The sequence below is a fragment of the Plodia interpunctella genome, chromosome 11, assembly GCF_027563975.2.
Source record: "Plodia interpunctella isolate USDA-ARS_2022_Savannah chromosome 11, ilPloInte3.2, whole genome shotgun sequence".
NCBI classification, from domain to species: domain Eukaryota; kingdom Metazoa; phylum Arthropoda; class Insecta; order Lepidoptera; family Pyralidae; genus Plodia; species Plodia interpunctella.
In genome coordinates, this window is record NC_071304.1 from 5,212,701 (window position 1) to 5,232,417 (window position 19,717).

A 19,717-nucleotide genomic window follows, 5' to 3' on the forward strand; every position below is an offset into this window, starting at 1 on the left:
TATACTCATTTTAACTACCACATATTGTTGGTAAAACAGCTCATGTTAGCGTTGCAAGACTACCAGTAGTGAAACTGTCGAAAAGGCAATACGCCTATGGATAGAATCGATATAGTGACAAGTATTATTTGCTGAGTAGGTAAGTACATTGATTGGCCATGTTTTCCCTTCTATTTAATAATGAAATGCGAAAGAAATTAGTTATTTTCCTTCAGCCTCTCCGACATGTATGTATATGCGTGCAGGCCGGTTCGGTGCGTGCTTCGGGTTGCACAACACAAGTAGATCTCCGCCAACGATGATTAAAATGAAAATTGTAAAGTTCAATATATCGATTTTATTCAAATAACAATCTTACTTAAACACAAAAGTAAATCGCAACCTACATTTCTAATCACCGTACAAACACAAATTTGTACACTGAAACCTGGTATTAATTTTCACATAACAAAAAATATATATTCTAATAATCTTATGAGACCAGTGGTGTAATATGTGACTGCAGAATGTGTTGAGAACAAAGTTCCGTTTGTCTCCTGTAGTATAAATTAACATTGATTGTTTGTTATAAAACATTGTCAATATCTGGTTAGAATGAATAAAAACAGCGCAAGGAAAGAAGTTTTAGAAATTTCAGGAAAAGAAAAATGTTAGAATTTCAAACTAACCTACTTTTAGAAGACTGGGCCTCATGCAACGATAGAAAATGCAATTCATGTTCTTATATAATATAGTCAACATCTTGTTTCTCTAGTTGAATGGCATCGGAAAATGAATGGTGTCGTTTAAGAAGATAAAATTTCGAAACCAACATTGAGATAGAATTTCCGCCAATGGATTTCATCTCAACTGCGATAAGTTAAACATTGCCGTTCAGAATCTAATATAACACCCCTTAAATACGAAAAGTCATTTTGTATATCCATATAATTAGCTACAATATATTATTGCGTTACTTATACCTATTTCTCTGTCAGCCTATTTAGGTACTATAAACAGATCACATCTGAAAACGAAACTAAATCCTATCCCATGTGATGGTAGTAATAGCTAAATAAATCCTCATTTTGTTGTGCTACTACACATACCTACCTACCTTTTATTCATAAAAAATCATTCTGTAAGTTAAAGTATGTTTTGTCCCTATCACATTTAACAATACTTGACATTGACAGAATGAGACAAAACATACTTTAGCTTAAATTTATATTTTTTATGAATAAGGGTATGTCAGCGTCATTTATGAATATGGACTACAGTTCCTTAATTCGGATAACAAGACATGACGAATTATTTGGCAGTGGCTGAAGTCTATTTCATGTGGTTGATGAGCTTATTATTTTAAATGAGAAACATAATTATTCGCGCCTGCGTTCTTTTGATGAGGACCGGTGAGAGCGACTGCGGCGGGATTCGCGGTCGCGATCGCGTCCGCGGGAGCGTTCGCGGGACCCTTCACGTTTGCTTCTGCTACGTGATCTGCTGCGCCTGCGAACAAAACGTAACTATGAGAACAAGTCCTAGTTCTGCTCTATTGCGTGTGAAGGTAAACACCATAAAGATGTAGCTTGACAGCAAGCTGTAAGTGGGTACAAATTAACATTTGCAACTAAAACAAGACCGGCTGCTCCTTAGAGCAGCCGTTTTTGTTTCAACTCAAACAAGATCGTCTGCTTTAAAGGGCATATTGATTTATTTTTGTAATATACTAGCGGTCAGTTTCGGCTTCACGGAAGTTTTTGAGTATATCGCCTTCATACAGACAAGACAGATGCGACAAGGGGATTTCTTTTTGTAATATGTAAGAATTGTGTATTACACACTCGTCAACAAGGGGTGTATAATTTTTAAAAAGTGAATGACCTCTTCTCTCGTTCGCGGTCACGATCGCGCTCGCGGTCGCGCTCCTTGTCCTTGGCTCGGTCGCGGTCGCGCGCCGTCTCGCGGTGTCGGCGCGCGCGCCGGTCCAGCTCGCGCCCGCCCACGTAGTGCCGTCGGCTGCTGCTGCGCTCGCGCTCTGAAGCCCCACGCTCTTCCCGCCTCTTGTCTACTGTTTTCTGGAAGGAGTTGATGACATCAGAGGACGAAATGCGGGTTCAAATTTCACTTTCAAAAAGATTAAATAAAACAAATGCTTATTGTATTTGTACAAGATTAGGGACCTGTTTGACGGCTTGCTGATAAAATATCTAATATCCTATTTGTAACAAATCCAACAGTTTATGCTAATTAAAACTGTTTCACAAATGTTGAAGACAGCTAATTGGTTATTACCTGTTAGCAGTTGGTTTATTTGTCAGATTACAATAAGACATTTTAACAAAAAAATAGTCAAACAGGCTCTAGGAACTTTAAAGAAAATTGAAAGTAAATATATGCAAAAAGTACGAGTTAAATAAACTATGCAAGTGAAATAAACTTTTAAAAAATACAGTAAGAAGAATAAATAACATACGAACCTTCAATTCAGCCAACTTTTCGCGAATGGTAATAAAGCCCAAATGAAGTTTCCCGCCAAAGTGGTCGGCCAGTCGCCGGTCGTTGTCATGGATACCAAGATACGCCGAACACACGTCGCACACCCGCAGCTTCTGTTGCTGGTATGAGGAAGCCGGCATTGAATTGCGATACTCCTGTTCAGCTGCGGCCTTTTTCTTACGCAACTCTTCGATCTGAAAAATTAACCATGATAAATATGGCCGCAATATATTAATTTCGAATTATTTTTATTTTTGTATAATACCTCTCCCATCAGCTTTACACTTTCTTCAACCATACCCTCTTCTCCAAGTGCTTCAGCTCGAGCCAGCTTCTGACCGATCTGTTCAGCCAACTCGTGTACAGCATTTGCTTTCTCTGTCACTTCAGCAGACAACTCTTCTTGAGTTTCGGCAAGCCGTTGCTTGGCCGCAGCCGTTCTCCTGTCGCAGTCAGATAAAAACGCCTCCAGGTGTTCCGTAGCCTTTACATCAAAAGAAAATTAACAGATTAATAAATAGTTCTATTTGGCAAAATAAATGGATCAAATAAAGCACCTACTTGCCAATATGTAATGAAAGCTAAAAAACAAAATCATTTACCATAACATTGTACAAGGAAGTAAAATATTACATAAAGTTAAAAAATATCTGTTTAGAAAGGAAGGTACATTTTTAATTTTTATATAATAACAAAAAATGAGAAAGAGGTTTTAAAGTTTAATTGAAAAATGAATAAAAATACAAGGTCAACATTAAGAACAAATGTAGTAAAACTATAGATTGTTATGAATTGTATACACGAAAACGTTTAGTAGACAAAAACATATCATAACTACTGATATATTATAAATACAATAAAATATTATAATTTAGAATAATCATATATATAAAAAATTTTGTCAACCAATACTTACATCAATGTCATAGAAATAGTCTTTACTTTTCGACGCTAACTCATAATCCGCACGAAGAGCCAGATCATGTATTTTTGGACACTCACCTAAATCCATTCGCTGCAAAAGAAATAATGTGACATCACAAATTTGTTTTTAGTACAACATTTATGTTAGTGTAATAAAAAGGTCATGATCTATATTAGCATCAAGATCACATTTTTTATATGTAACGATGTCTTCAATAATTTTTATCTTATCAATACTGATTTTTATTAAAAACCAGTTTCATTAATGAAAATAAAAGAAAGATGGTTCATAAATAATATTATTTATATTGGGTTGAACCATATCATATTAAACCAATGATAATTGTTATTGTAATATACATACAATATCACCATCAGCTCACGGAGTCCTCCTTCATCACCAACAAGGAAAATATCTTTAATACTTACAAATCAGAGGACACACCCCTCGCTCACCCTAAACTTAACCTACTCTGATCACCCTCAAAATTAATACACAACTTATGAAACAAAATAAGGATTCATTTAATATATTTATTTATATTCTTATATAATTACAATTTAAGAAAACGTAATAGCAAACCCCAATTTTGTATAACATTTTTGTTTATATTTATATATAAACAAGGTACATTTTATAACACAAAACATCTTTTTATTAAAATTAAATGATGTGGATAAAATTTTATAATAAAATATTTTCTCAATTGTTTTTTCATTCACTAATTTTAGCATGTGTTTGATTAATTAATAATTATTATGTGAACCAAAGTGTAAGGATTTCATGTAACCTGACAAAGACTTGTCATGGCATGAAGTACCTACATGGGCATAGAGAAACTTCGGACAAACTATTTGAAGCGGGGCCGCGCCGCGCTGGGCCCTTCTAAATCTATGATTTGAAGATCTACACACAACTGTCAAACAAACAGTTTACATGTTTGTACATTTCAAGAGGCTCAATACACAGTGCAACTTGTTGCTCCAACCAAGAGAGATACATGTATTTCTTAGAAGGAGAAATACTTCTTTCTTTTACATACACACTTTCCTCTTGGTTGCAGCAACAAGTTGCACTATGTTAGAGCTCTTAAGACGTGTTGAATTGATAGAGAGCTCTTCATAATACAATGATTTGTTTCTCTATAAGTTTATTTATAATAAGTTTATTATATAAATAACAATGTTTTGAATTTTTTATATATATCTTACTATTTTTGAAAATTTCAAAATTATATTTAGAGTAAAAAAATTTTAAACAAAAGTAAAATCTTGAAATAAAACGGTTACATGCATTTATAATTTTTTATCTCCATATTCTAGCCATGTGTATAGCACAGTACATACCCAATGCAGTTAGTCTGAATCACCAAATGGATCTCACCAGGCTAGGATTTTTCGTGTTCCTAAAATTTTTCACATGTACTCACCAAATCTGCATAAGTAACCGATGCATATTTTAAGTATTTTATGTGTAACTGCTTAGCAGTAAATATACAATCATCTAACTATAAATGTTTTTATACGTACATCTTGGTACTTACAGAACAGCCTAACTCATACAATCTATCCCACATCATTTAAGTATTGTGATGAGCAATAAAGACTAGTGTTGGGCATATTCTGAAAAGCATATTTCACCACAGTTAATGCCACTCCGATGAAGGATTTCCATGATACTACTGCATAATTATATTTATAAGTTGTTGAAAGGAGAAGCACATTCTTTAGAGTAATGACAGTACAATCCACTGACCACGAAAAGGAGCCCCAGGGTTCAATTTAATTTGAATGTCACCTCAGTAAGTATTCATAGTAGCTAATAAAGAAACCCGAAGCTGAATTTTATACAGTTGAGTCACTACCCTAAATTATGTGAAGATATGAAAAGAATACTTTTAAGAGGTAATATTACAAAATATAACTACAAAGCATTATAGTGTAATATATATATATATATTTAATAAATATATTGGGTAAAAAATTTAATGAGCAACAACTGAAAGTAATAGTACCTCAAATTGCACAACTTTAATGACCCAAAATCCACATTACTATAAACGAAAACTTACCGTAGACGAAAGGATTGCGTGTGGACAACATTGCAACAGAAAGGATTTGCACACAGCATCATCATAAAATTTTATTCCATGCTTATCCGTCTCACCTGAAAAAGTAAATATTTTTAAATAGGTATATCAAAAACTCAATAACTATGTGGCTTTGCTTCTTAAGACTAGTATATTCAGTGGAAAACAGATAAAACTTTGCAATATGATAAAAATTTGCAACGACTATAGAATATTGATAGATTATAGATAAATTACATTATAATAATAATAAATTACCATTTCGTGCTGTGCCCATCAATTGATCCAACATTGCCCTCATTTGCTCGTGTGCGGACATGGTGTGATTTGATTTGATTACACCAAAATCAAAACTGTGAATTCAATTCAAACACCTATATACAATCTACCATACGTAAATTAGAATAATAAATACATTAATTACACATTTAAATAGACATTAACACTAAATTTCCGCGTAATAAAATAATTTAAAAAATGATAACTACAAGGTAGTAGGTACATATCCATTCGCCAAACGCACAAAATTCAACATTAATAAAATGGCGTCCGTCCAATCCAACCAAACCAACAAACCAATACCACTTAGTGATGCCAATCGATAAGTTACTTCACTATCGATAGATTATCGGAGACGAGCACGGAACACAGAAAACATGTGAAGTAGACGTGTCACATCACGCGTGTCAACTTTATGCGATTAATCGACTTCAAAGCGCCGTAATCGTGCAGTGTTTTAATTAGATACACCGCGAATTATGTCTCATTGTTCAATTTTACAGTGTAAAAAAGATTGTAGAAGAAGAAATCTTAAGAATGGAGGTGTTTCATACTACTGGAGAGTAACGAGAATATTACCTTAAAAATCATAGATAAAGTTATAGCATATTAATTTTATCTAAAGTTTTTTGTCCTTTTACTACCGCTATTTTACGTGCAGTAGCTGAACGTTCCAGAAAGGCTAATTTAAATTTATGCTTGTTCGATAACCGATTTTGTATACTACAACAGAGTAAACTATTTTGTAAAGAGTGAAGGAATGTTGTAGCTTAACCGTTTGTTTGATTTGGGCTATTTTGAGTTGAAGATTTGCAACCAATCAAATCTAATGTTTTCTTCTAGCGTTCTTTACACTATAATATTTATTTTACCGTTTGATTATGATGTGCATTTGGCGACACCTGCTGTAGTAATTTTTTTCTTCCCCTTCCCTCATGTCCAATGCACAAACGTTATGCTATCGGGTCTCTTGAATCATTCGAAGCCAATATATTTGATTCCAATCCAAAATAGCTAATATCTGGATCTGGTTAGTTACAAAAGGACGATGTAAAATATTATTAAGACTGGTAAAATATTATTAGTCGTTTCGTAGTCTTACTACTGGCCAATATTATTATATGCTATCGTTAACCTTATCCTTATATACACTCGATATCCCTATCGATACTGAACTAGATACTTTATCTATCGATAGTGAAACTGTCGATATTTCTACATTACTACTTCGAGTCTGACATAAGCCAATGACCAAAGAAAATTTCTTCATTAAAAAAATAGTTCTTTTCTCTAAACATAAAATTGTGACATTTGTGACATCTGTAACTTCTTTAAAATAGACAACAGATGAAAACTGTGTTCCCTTAAAATAAGTTATCTCCATTTTAAGGTTAAATTTAAAAAACAAAAATAGCGTAGCAAATATATAGATATATATATATATATATTAACCAAAAATTATATCATCATCATCATCATTTTAGCCTCTTTGTGCCCACTGCTGAGCATAGGCCTCTCTTCGCGTACGCCACCCTCCGGTGTCCTGGGCCTCTCTCATCCATATGTACAACCTGCGACTTTCATTATATCGTCCGCCCATCTCATTGGAGGTCGTCCGACACCTCTCTTACCGGCCCTAGACCACCATTTAGTCAGCATTTTACCTCTCACCTGACATCACGCCGACGTGCCAGGTGTCCAGTTCCACTTCAGGTTCATGACCGCGTCTCCAACGTCCCGTACTTTGGTACGGTGTCGGATCACGGTGTTTTGAACGCGATCTTATATAGCAATTATATAGCTTAAAGTAAATGTTATTACATGTATACATATAATTGTGTATTGTAGTGTGTATTACATGTCTATACATGTGGGGGCTTTTGAGATATGGACACTATTGTCCACATCTCAAAAGCCCCACACACACGCCCCTTTGCACCACCGCTACGCCGTGCCGCGCCACGCCTGCCTGCGCCTCCGCAAATACGGTATAAATAGGTACGGCTTGTCAGCTTGCTAAAGCTTGTGACTTTGATCAGTGATTAGTGCAGGTATGCAGTTGGTAATCAGTTTAGGAGAAAATATATGTGGACAGCGACTGATGAGTGCAAGTCATTAGTTGGTTGCGTTCAGGGTTCTGGGTGGCACGGAGCTTTGAAGCTCAAAACTCGCAAGTGAATCACTGAAAACGACAAGCATTCGAAAATAATAAATAGGGACCATGGATTTAATAAGTACTTCGTACGGAGTACCTACTAATTCCATGATTGGGACCTAGTAGGTACTCCGTTGTACGAAGTACTTAATCCATGGTTCTAATACCTATGACACCCAGCCAACCAAATTGTCAATTTGGTTGGCTGACATGGCAACACTGGCTCCGCTCCGACAAGAGCAATTTTATTTACCTATATCCTACATGAATTATTTTATCATTACTACTTAGGTAGGTACCTATTTTCTTTTCTTCAAATCAAAGATAGGTACATACCTAATAGGTAATTATTCTTGTTATATTTATGTGTCTACATAACAATAGATATAATAATTTATGAATACATCTGTAAATTGATGTTAAAGGTACTCCACCAAAACAATTAGGCGCATGACAGGAATGCGGTTTCGGCGCCCGTACCTCGTCTCACCTCCCCGCGCTCTCCCTAGTGACGCGCAGTCGTGTACTCGCGCTCTGCAGTTACACCACGTGCTTTCGCGCCTCCTAAAATTTTCGTTGTCAGTTGGGTTTTTGTTGAGTTTGTGTTGTTAATTTTTGTTAAATAATTGTTATTAATTCATTCTGTGTTGTTTAAAAGTCCCGTGTTGTTTTTGTTGTTGATATTTTTTGTTAACCTCATAATGGGTAGGAAAAAAACTATCCGTGGGTCCGAAAGGACAATGATATTAAAAGTATTACATTTTTTTGAGGAAGAAAAGTTGCATGGAATAGCTATTCCAATATCTCAAGTGGAAAAGCGAGTGTGTACGGCTACTGGCATTAGTCGACGCACATTGGCCAGAATAAAAAACGAGGAAAAAGAAGTTTTGGAGAAACTAAGGCTTTCACCACAGCCGGGTACGTCAAGCGAAGCCCCAACAGAGACAGTCAAATTACCCACTCCAGGGAAAAAGCGAAAACAAAAGAAAAAGCTGGAAATTGATGACTTCATGATTTGTGCAATTAAAACAAAAATTGAAAGCTTTTATGACGTGTACAAAGAAGTGCCTACATTGAAAAAAATTTTAAACGTTGTTAAGAGAGATCTTAACTTTCCTGGTCAAAGAGAGACCCTGCGAAAAATTATAACAGAAAGTTTGGGATTTAAATTCAAAAAGTGCTCCAAAAAACGAGACGTGCTCATAGAAAGACCTGAAATAGCAGCGTGGCGTGCACGTTACTTAAGAAGATTAAAAGAAAACGACGACTTGGGCCCGGAAAAAAAACCTGTTATTTTTACCGATGAAACATGGGTCCACTCGCATTACACTGTCAACAAGTGTTGGCAAAGTCAAACGGTCCCAGGCATAAGAAAAAACGATAGTGCTGGCCAACGCTGGATAATCGTTCACGCAGGTAATACCCAATGAGCTGTCTTATTAGGGTTCCATATAATTAATATTTCTGCACGTACGTGATATTCTACTTTAATAATTTAACTATTGTTCATGTCACTACACTGTTTATTAATGTTTATATCTTTGTATTTCAGGAGGAGAGACTGGGTTCGTCGAAGGTGCAGACTTATTATACAAATGTAAAAGTAGTAAAGGGGATTACCACGACGAAATGGACACAGAAAACTACACGAAATGGTTAACCGAAAAACTAATTCCAAATTTGCCACCTAACAGTATTGTTGTCATAGACAACGCGCCCTACCACAGCAAGCAATTAAATAAGCCTCCTACTATGGCCGCTCGTAAACAAGACATGCAGAATTGGCTGAGCGAGAGAAACATTACGTTTGACCCGCGAATGACAAAGGCTGAGTTGAATTATATTATAATTCGCAACCGACCGGAAAAAGAATATTTAGTGGACAAACTTTTAGAGGAGAGCGGTCACGAAGTCCTCAGACTTCCACCATATCAATGTGACCTCAATCCTATTGAGTACATTTGGAACCTGGTCAAACAAAGAGTCGCCGACAAGAATGTCGATCAGTCAGAGAGACAAATCGAAAAACTAGCCAGGGAAGCCATACAATCAATAACGCAAGACGATTGGAAAAAAGAAATTAATCACGTGGACCGGTTACGGAAGGCGTACTGGGAAAAGCAAGGTTTAGAAGACGCAAGAGAGTTAGTCATAAATGTAAATGACGACAGCGATGACAGTGATTTGGAATCACATTCAGATTTTGAAAGAATGTCAGGGATTGAAGAATTAGATTCTGATTAGAACAATTTTTCAAATTATTCCAATAAATAAAGTACATTTAATCAATTAGGAGTTTTATTATTTCCTTTGCACACACAGTTCTCTGTTCCCAAAATAAATAAAGTATAGTTATAATATACACATACTAAGTTGTATTCACAATAGTTACTTACCAGTTTCATACTAGGTATCAGCGAGTCTCGAATATTCCCCTCCCTAGCTACAGTGACGCCATGTTTGCCATGTGCCTAATTGTTTTGGTGGAGTTAGTACTTATTGTGTTTTTCATATTTCATTGGATTTTATTGAATTTGCATACTTTTTAAAGATATCTAATACCTTATCAGATTTTGTGTTTATTGATTTTTTCATTTACAGTTTACAGACAAAAAACAAATGAAATATGACTTCAATAAGAATTTTCTTACCGGCTATTTCAAAACCTCTGAAGGATGTATATTTTAAAGGGTTTATTATTAATGCTGCTGAGCTACAAACTTATACTATATGTGTCATCAAATATGCAAACAATGTTGATGATCTAATTGATGGACATAATGAAGCCCAAGAAATAATATATGGCCAACTCTGTGCACATCAATCAAAAATCGTAGACGAAAACAAAAAGTATAGAAATTGGCTTCTATTAGAACAGAAAGAAATTCCAATGATAAATAATTTAATTATCCACGGTAACAAAATTGAAAATACCGAAAACTGTATCATAATGTTATATGATTATGAGAAAACAGTGAATTCAGAATTTATAGACCAAAGTGGTGAGTTCTATGATTTTCAGAAAATAGTAAAAGCAGAATATGGTTTTACCCAAGTGGTAACAAATTACACACCATTCCTCAGAATACCTGATTGGCTGTCATCATCTATGTTTATACAACATATTGTGAATTATATTAATATGTTTTACTGGCTTGTAATGTCTATAAGGAAAGACAAAAAGGTGAGGTTGATCAACACCTGTAATGTTTTAATAATGATTTTCCATGAAATTATCCTGAGTTTCAGTTGCCTATTAATTTATCCCCATAAATATAGTTAGTAAATAATACCTTATCTTTTTTGGTGAAAACTAAATTTATATTCATTTTTATAGATATTTATCAAGCAAGGTAATATAATTCTGGCAGTGGCAGTAGACTTGCTGTTAGGGTATCTGGTCTTAAATTTTCTCACACAGCACAAAATGAAGCTGAGTTCAAAGTTAATGGAAGTCTTAGAGGTAAGAATGAAAAATAAATAAATTTTAGGGATTACTTTTAGGTACAACATAAACTGTACTCACAGAATTTATATTATAGTTTATGGCCTGAGTTATGATTTACAGATAAGAGAATAAAATATGTATATTATTTTCTTTGAAAGTTAACTTTGCAGAAATTTTAAAGGTAATTATGATAAATTCACTTGCATTTTTGTTTAATTACAGGAGCTAATAAATATGTTATATACTTTATTAAAATGGCTGATGGGTTCGCCAGCTGGATTCAAACTAAACAAAGAATTCAACAAAATGCTCGGAAAATATTTTTCATATCATGTTCAATTGTGGTGGCTTTTTTTAGGTAGGTTAACTTTTTTATGATCATGAAATGTCCCTGTAGTTTCAAGGCACAGTTGCTCTGGGAAATTAATGACACCTACGACCTAGCTAGCCAACTTATAGAAAACCCCAGTGCTGTACTACAGTTTTTAACATTATTGTTCAGTCAGTTTTGATGAAGTTCTCTACATAGCAGTATACAGAATACTGCTTTTGTTAAACAATTCCCTAAAAATTTTTATTATTATTATAATACAAAATTTATGTTAAAAGCATAATAGGTAATTAATGTTCAGAAACCAAATACCTACATAATTATTGTTAACTAACAAAATAACTTATTTTCACAGATGTATCTGGTGAAAAACTGGACATTATCCTACACATCTACCACTACATTGGTTACTTAGGGTTTACATTTCAAGCTGCAATAATATCCGACATGATATGCATAGCTACATTCCATTCTTATTGCATTTATGTATATGCTGCTAGGTATGAGTATGTTTCTTATTTTTACATTATTAGCTTATCTATAAATTATCTATTATTTTATTTTACTTATTAGCTATTTTTACTCCAGAATGTTCAATATACAGATATCGGGTCTCATTGCATTATTGAGGTTCTTTGTTGGTCGCAAATACAACCCTTTGAGGGATGGCATTGACTCGTGCGAATACACGAACCAAGAACTGTTTGTGGGCACAGTGGCGTTCACAATATTATTACTGCTGCTACCTACTACGGCGATGTATTATATTGTCTTTACATTGGTAAGTTTTTTTTTTACATTTACGGCTCCACCAATTGTTTTTTTCTTCATGATGTCGATTTTCGGCCCCACGGTGAAGAACCCTTCATTCTAAGGAATACTGGTGTCAGATTTTATTCAGTTCACATAAAGGCACCAGACATGACTTACTAGTGCCACCTTGCGGCTGCGTACGTGTACTGAATAAACAATAAGTTATCCATTCATCCAATAATTCATTTCATAGTAATCTAATAAGGAAGGGCTTTCCCAGAGTTTTATTAACTACGTTTTATCAAATTCTTCTAGTTCCGGCTGCTGTCCCTGGTCGTGCAGTATATATTAGCCAAAGTAATATATTTAGTGCAAACATTCCCGTTATACGCCTTAACTTTGTGGTTGATAGGATCTCCCAAAGTTGGAGGTAAGGTGGGCAACTAGACTTGCCTTTTGACTAAATTTACTTATATATATTGAAACTAGTATATACATACTTACCTAAATTTATTTCAGGAAACATCCGCATGGAAGTATTGAATAAAGAAAAATCGTCACATCTAGTCATACGATTGAAGCTGTTTCGAAAGTCTATTTGGGACCTGGTGAACCATTTCAAATCGCCCGTAGATACACCAAAACAATTTCAGTGGACAAATATGCTTTCTAATGTTTGTGTAGGAAAACAAATAGTTATTTAAAACAATCCCAAAATAGCCAGGCACACATCTAAATTGAAAGAAGAAAAAAAATTTTATTCATAAGCATAAGGCATAATCATTGTAAGTTTCGAAATAAAACAATATTGATTTACATATGATTAATTATTTAATTGCGGACAAATTGTTTTTGGTCACCACACATGTGAATTAACATAAATGCGTACAGTTCAAAAATGAAAACTAATCTCGGCAAACTGCGCAAAAAGAATTTATTAACATTTAATTTTCCTCGTCACAAAAAACTGAGAGAATCCTAACTTTTACATTTTAATCACTTGGGCAATTTAAAGTATAATTATAAATAATCACATCTATGTAATAATATTTTTTCACTTCATCCACATTGAACGGCAATGTATGCGTTTCTATTTATTTTTAGCACGATAATACTAAAAAAGAGACAGCAATACATTCAATTGCCCAGTTGAAGGGGGTTGCATCACTGCATATTTTGGTATCACATGTACAACAATTTGTAAAATCTACTTATACCTATTGTGACATTTATGAACTTAGCTTACACAGCATTTGCCTATATAAGATAATGTAAAAGCCTGTAGTGTTGACCAAGTTATGTGTGTATGTAGTGTTACATCTCTACATTGTTCATACCTGTTGGTACATCAACAAATATAAATTATGCTATTAAAATAACAAACCTCATTAGAGATGGAAACCTCGTGTCAAATCAAGTAAAATATAATACCAATGATATAACTTTGCTGGGTATATTATATACTTAACTTATAAGGCAAGAGTTACATATTGTTTGTAGCTTAGCAGTAATTCATCAACGTGAGATTATTTAATTAATGTAGTTGTAGTTTATGTACCGATGATCACAAAAACAGGGGCCGCTTTCGTGATATTTTTTTTTATAATGAGATAAGTATAATAGTAATGTGTTAGTAGAGCCATGCCAAGAACACAAAAAGATCACGATTATTTTTAAACCAGACTGCAACCATAATGGTTAGCCACAAATTCATGCAATGTCTGAGTGAGATGATTGTCAAGACTTGCTTAAAATTATATTTACGACTAATCTACTTCTTAACTGTTGGTTTTGTTTACAATACTATGGAGACTGATACATTTCACAGTTACACATAACATCAAAAACTTGCTCAAAATGCTGGCCACTGATCATACAAAACATAACACTTTGTTTGCAATCTGAAAGTAAATGTATCTAAATATCACTTGATATTCATATTTCATAAAATTTTGTAAAGTTAACAATTTCATACATACATATTTCTATATTTACATAATATATATTTCTAAAATACTTGTGCATAGCCACCAATTTTATTAATATTATTTCCAGGTTAAGCTATCAAGCATCTGGAGTATGTTTTTTTTTTCAATTTATTTAACGTAACCAATGAAGATCAATTCTTCCATTTATAGTTATAAAGGAAATCCTAAATCATTAAAAGAATATAAATCTTTGGACTGCATAGTCAACCGTAAAAAATAGTAAACCATTCAATTATATTTTGTATTCTAAGATAAACAACACACTGAAAGTGATGTAAAGTGTTGCTAGAAGTGCAACTATGAGCTAGGTCTCCGGTGGGTAGGCCAAATGCTAATTTACCAATCCTTAACTATTTTTAAGTCTATCACAGACATCAGTAAATTAGGAAAATGTGACACTGATCACAATATGATACTTTCAGCAAGGATGTGTAAAGCGATTTTTGTATTGCAACTGACAAATAAAGTATTTATATGAACATTAACCTTATTAGTGTCACACGCACTAAGTAGTGTTAGCTTGAGCCTGCGCACGATATCGTCAAAAGGTTAGGGCATATTTTCATAGTGCCTCTACGTGCAAGTGAGATCATGCTAGTCATATCATAAATAGATACGTTAGCGACAGGTAAGTGTAAGGCTTAATGTATGTAAACACCTTATTTGGCAGTTGATAGACTAGTGTTGCCGATCGACAACCAATAGACAGTTGAAGCTAAAGCAATAGTATCGATATGCTGAGGCCTCATTTTGAGTAATGGATACCATCGACAGTCTAGAAGACTAATGGCCAATAGTATCGAAACTACTGTTTTTTTAATATTATTACAGCTTATGCAGCTACTGATAGGTATATTATTTTAGATGATTTTCAAGGCCAACTATCGATAGTCACACTTGAATTTTCGGCGACACTAGTACACACGTGCTCGATCTTAGCCTGATGCTATTCAAGCTACAGCTGCAAGTCGAGATTGGATTATATGCGCCAATGTTTAATTCTTGAGTACGCATCTGTAGTCCTTATTGACGTCGGAGCTCGAGTTTGGTGAATGCTCTTTAGGTCTAACTGTACCACGACACGATGCTAACTTTGATTCCAAAGCCTACAATGAAGAAAAGTAAACAACATGAATGATGTTAATATTAGTATATGACAGGAAGTTGTACAGTTAAAACCACCACCTCCAATGCAACAATGTATACAGGGTTTAGGGTAAACAACGTTGTAATTTAACCACTGTTATGATGAATGTTGAGCCCTAAAATGTATGTAATTACAAAAATAATATTTTAAATATAAATGTAATTTTCTTTAATGTTAGTAGGTACTTCGTTTCTCTGCGCTCGTAAGTTATATACAAAATAATATTTGTTTTTGGACTCTGATCACGATACTAAACTTCGAAGAAACAATTGTTTACCTTAAGTTACCCTGTATTTCAAAAATATAAAATATGAAGGTGACACATACAAAAAAGCAGAGGACTAGATTATGTACAATAAGTAAAGAATTAGGTCCTACATGCTAACAAGTATCCACTATAATGAAATTAAGTTCATTATATCTTAAATTTTATGGAAATCTGATAAAAATACTAGCCTAATTAGTACTAAAAATTGCTGTACATTTTGAAACTCCATTCAGAATTCTATTAAAGCGCTCATAATACCAAATTAATATAAGTACATATAATGATACTAAAAATATTGTACTAATGGTCATATTTTGGTGTTCATACATACATCAATTTAATTAAGTTTTAATCAGAAAACCTTTAATGCAAATGAAAAAAGTCGAAAGACTAAATTATTCTTACATTATAGAAATAAACAATACATAATAACAAAGCAGTCATAAATTTTAAGGTTCCTTTTTACAAAATATACCTTGAAAACAGGATTTTAATACAAAAACACTAATAATAAAATACTAGTGTTCAAATCTTCAATGTATGTTTTATTTTTTAATGATTTGTTTTAATCTCTTTTGTCTTGTTGCCTTTAGCGAAACTTAAAAGATTTTCAATTCCTTCCCGGGATCTGACAGCAAATGATCTTCTCAACTTCCCATTATCTCCGGCCCTCGTGAATGGGTATTCTGATGACCTATTTGTCAAGTTCGATTGTTTTTCTGCTAGATTATCATTTCTTTCAGGTCCTGAGTACTGACGGTTCAATTTTCTGAATTCTATATTATCGCTAAGATCGGGACCTTGTCTCTCAGTGTTTACATCAGTTTCGGCAGGTGTAGTTAGGACCGGATTGTCGTCGGCAGCTACTTCACACGAACATTTGACCTTACCACAATCACGGCAAAGAAACCTTTCAAGCTGTAAGCAATAAACATCATGCATACTACACACAACAACCATGCAAAGTGCAATAAATACAATGAATGCTAATGAATTTAATGTACTATTTCTCAATTTGTGAATAAGTACTATGCAATGTGAAATAAAATAATAAAAAATAATTTTATACAATAATGTATTTATTCAAAGTGTTAATAAATAAATAAATTCTACAGGTTACCCATATAATTTTGAATGGTGAATTATAAGTAATGTTTGTTGGCCAGGTACATAATTCTATGTACAATAAAAAATAAAGATATTCATAAAATTAACGAGCTAATAACATCAGCTACATTGCAATTCAACCTCTTACGAATTTTGTCTTGATCTTTTAATAACAAAGTCTGTTGATTCTTGGGAAACAACAAACTTTTACAAATTTCGCGACACCCGGAACCATAAAAAAATAGTGTAACGATCGAGATTCAATTGCGATCTAGCGGAAATTATTAGAAGGATTGGTCAGATAGAATATGTCTCATAAAAAGTTGCGTAAGTATTGTATAGAATATTATAATATTAAATAAAATACAACTCTATAAAGAATAAACATATACATAGGTACTAATACATACATATAAATTACAGAAAATATGCCTCAAAAAATGTATATAGTCACTACTATATTACAAAAAAGAATAATTTATAGCAATAAATAATGATCCCTCATTTACTAAATGATTACACTCTACTAATGTGAATATTACTACAGTCAAAACTACAATCACTTTTATTATAGAAAATATTTGAGTATGACTCACCCCTACTTTCCGAAGAAGATCCCCCACAATATTTATGGCTGATACACGGGCAGATGGTGTCATGGCATTACCATTGATTTCTCCTGTTGAAAGTAATCAAATCATTTGTAAGTTTCATCAAAAAGTGTAGGATCAATTTATTACTTTTTAACTTTTTGTATCTAGTAACCATAGACCAATCTAACACTAATTGGACTCTACTTATAAACACTATTTGGAATAATGTGAACCATTATATAAATATACAATAACATTCAAACCGGGGTTTGACACTTGCAGAAACACTAATAATATGAAATGCCATTTTTTAATCATAAGAGAATACATACTTTTTTGAGGTGATGAAAGTGTCTGTGTTTCAATCTCAACTCGTGAAGCATTGGACACATGTCCATTGACAGTATTCTCGAAAGGACTGCCATCTTCCTTCTTGTGTGGTCTCTCTACCACTTTAAGTTCTTGTTTCAGATCTAAAAAAGAAATATATGAATAAAAAATGCAATCTCTTTTCCTGCACAGCACAGTAATGTGGCTATTTTGCATTGCTAGCAATAAAGTAAATAAGGTACAAATATAGATATACCTCTGGCTTCATCTGTTGCTCTTTGCAATTTGACTCTCAAGTTTTCTATTTCATCTACTTCACTTTCTAAAACTGCATTCCTTTCATATGCTTGATTTAGTAATGCTTCTATACAAGACACTGACTCTGATATAACCCTGTAAAAAAAAAAATTGTGATAAATAAAACCTCAATATATCAGAATTGCTTCTTCCTTGCAACTTGACTTGTTACCTATAGAAGTGACTCGGCTACTACATATTCCTATAGAACTGTAATAAATCATGTGGGGTAACCCACATGATTTATTACAGTTCCAACCCATTGTACTGTATATGCTGTCAGTCTATACTAGCCTTTAGGAAACTTATAAAATATGACACCAGTGTAAGTAAACACTAGCTAAAAAGTTTGAAATTGAAATTATATTATTACTACCTTTGACCTCTTTCTAAATCATCATTTTTTTGTTCCAATTCTCTTATATATACACATTGTTTATTTTTTTCAATTTTTAAAGTCTGTAGTTCATTTTCTAATGCATTGGTCTCGTGCTGACTCCTCTCCAGTTTATTCTGTAAATTCAAATATTTTATGATTACTACATAACTATGGTTTGTACATATTGATTTATTCTCCACATGATTCTACCCTTACTCTTAATGTTTCTATTTCATTTTTTAGGCGTTGGTTTTGATGTTCTAAGTCTCTGTTTTGTTTTTCCACTTGAACCAATGAGGCTTCTAATTCTTTTTCAAGCTGGGCAGAGTTTTCAGTGTATTCGTCTAACTCTTGCTGTATGTCGTTAGCTCTAAAACAATAGAAATTAATTTCAAACTTCATTTAAAACTAAACAAAAATAGTCAACAGCACATCAACCTACCCAAATTTATTGCAAACTCGCCGCTATTACCACGCCATAGAGGTTCATGCAGGGTAACTTGATGTGCTGTTGACTGTACCATATAAGAACACAATTTATTTCAAGAGTCACAATGTTGTTATGATATTTTTTTACCTAGGTATATGACTTTCATATCTCGAACTTACTTTTGTTCATAGTGTTTAGCTTGTTTCTTCCAGTATTCCAATGAGTCAGACTCAGATTGTCTTGGAGATTCCATGATCTTCGACGAAATTCACAACTTTCAATTTCAACAAATGTTTTTCCAAGGTAATGTTATTTCAACGTACCATTACTATTTTTAAATATAAATGATCATTAATTAGTTGTTGTACATGTGTTCTGATCAATCGTTTTTTGTTATTTCGACAAATTTAATTACATTGGCCGTTATACGCAAATTGTGACAAAATTTTGTTCTCCCAAAACAAGTCAAATGCCAAAATGGCTGCGATGGATGAATGGATGTAACAATGTTGCCATTCCATTATAGTAAAAAAAATATATTGTTGGCAGTGTAGGTTTTAGTAGCTGTACGTACGTCCATTCATGCGACAGTCCTCCTGCCGCCTGCTGGTTGTTGCCTTGTATGGGCTTAGATCCCTTTGCCTTTCTATATGGATAAACTAAACTAAAAAGTCTATGGTTTCAATTTTAATAATCTGTCAAATGTCAATGTTACCTACT

General features: G+C 33.5%; 4 protein-coding genes across 12 annotated transcripts; 2 read left to right on the forward strand and 2 right to left on the reverse strand.

The window, feature by feature from the left end:
* Window positions 1-322: 322 nt before the first annotated feature.
* Window positions 323-6,069, reverse strand: LOC128673386 (uncharacterized protein). Of its 3 annotated transcripts, none has more exons than XM_053751180.1 (8): window positions 5,751-5,797; window positions 5,475-5,569; window positions 4,947-5,025; window positions 3,395-3,493; window positions 2,744-2,962; window positions 2,460-2,672; window positions 1,864-2,057; window positions 323-1,488 (listed from the first exon to the last, which is right to left on the reverse strand). In XM_053751180.1, exons 3-8 carry the CDS (start codon window positions 4,980-4,982, stop codon window positions 1,359-1,361), a joined length of 891 nt encoding a protein of 296 aa, XP_053607155.1. In that variant the 5' UTR covers window positions 4,983-5,025; window positions 5,475-5,569; window positions 5,751-5,797; the 3' UTR covers window positions 323-1,358. The 3 variants fall into 3 exon arrangements, with proteins under 3 accessions (XP_053607155.1, XP_053607156.1, XP_053607154.1); XM_053751181.2 differs by having other exon boundaries at window positions 4,933-5,025; window positions 5,751-5,790; XM_053751179.2 differs by lacking the exon at window positions 4,947-5,025 and having other exon boundaries at window positions 5,751-6,069.
* A 2,053-nt stretch (window positions 6,070-8,122) lies between these two features.
* PIG-Q (Phosphatidylinositol glycan anchor biosynthesis class Q) lies at window positions 8,123-13,274 on the forward strand. Of its 6 annotated transcripts, none has more exons than XM_053751246.1 (8): window positions 8,123-8,217; window positions 10,528-11,110; window positions 11,264-11,389; window positions 11,597-11,732; window positions 12,061-12,205; window positions 12,294-12,486; window positions 12,774-12,888; window positions 12,978-13,274. In XM_053751246.1, the coding sequence occupies exons 2-8, from the start codon at window positions 10,553-10,555 to the stop codon at window positions 13,160-13,162; spliced, it is 1,458 nt and encodes a 485-aa protein (XP_053607221.1). In that variant the 5' UTR covers window positions 8,123-8,217; window positions 10,528-10,552; the 3' UTR covers window positions 13,163-13,274. The 6 variants fall into 6 exon arrangements, with proteins under 6 accessions (XP_053607221.1, XP_053607220.1, XP_053607222.1 ...); XM_053751245.1 differs by having other exon boundaries at window positions 8,131-8,351; XM_053751242.1 differs by having other exon boundaries at window positions 8,155-8,269.
* LOC128673871 (uncharacterized) lies at window positions 8,628-10,215 on the forward strand. Its single transcript, XM_053752026.2, has 2 exons — window positions 8,628-9,342; window positions 9,479-10,215. The coding sequence occupies exons 1-2, from the start codon at window positions 8,628-8,630 to the stop codon at window positions 10,168-10,170; spliced, it is 1,407 nt and encodes a 468-aa protein (XP_053608001.2). The 3' UTR covers window positions 10,171-10,215.
* On the reverse strand, window positions 13,271-19,493 carry nudE. 2 transcript variants are annotated; one of them, XR_008405078.2, is made up of 8 exons: window positions 19,177-19,493; window positions 18,784-18,937; window positions 18,565-18,701; window positions 18,148-18,284; window positions 17,894-18,034; window positions 17,565-17,647; window positions 16,337-16,779; window positions 13,271-15,552 (listed from the first exon to the last, which is right to left on the reverse strand). XR_008405078.2 is itself a non-coding variant. In XM_053751248.2 (7 exons), exons 1-7 carry the CDS (start codon window positions 19,248-19,250, stop codon window positions 15,442-15,444), a joined length of 837 nt encoding a protein of 278 aa, XP_053607223.1. In that variant the 5' UTR covers window positions 19,251-19,490; the 3' UTR covers window positions 13,271-15,441. The 2 variants fall into 2 exon arrangements, 1 of the variants encoding a protein (XP_053607223.1); XM_053751248.2 differs by lacking the exon at window positions 16,337-16,779 and having other exon boundaries at window positions 19,177-19,490.
* Between the last annotated feature and the right edge of the window lie 224 nt (window positions 19,494-19,717).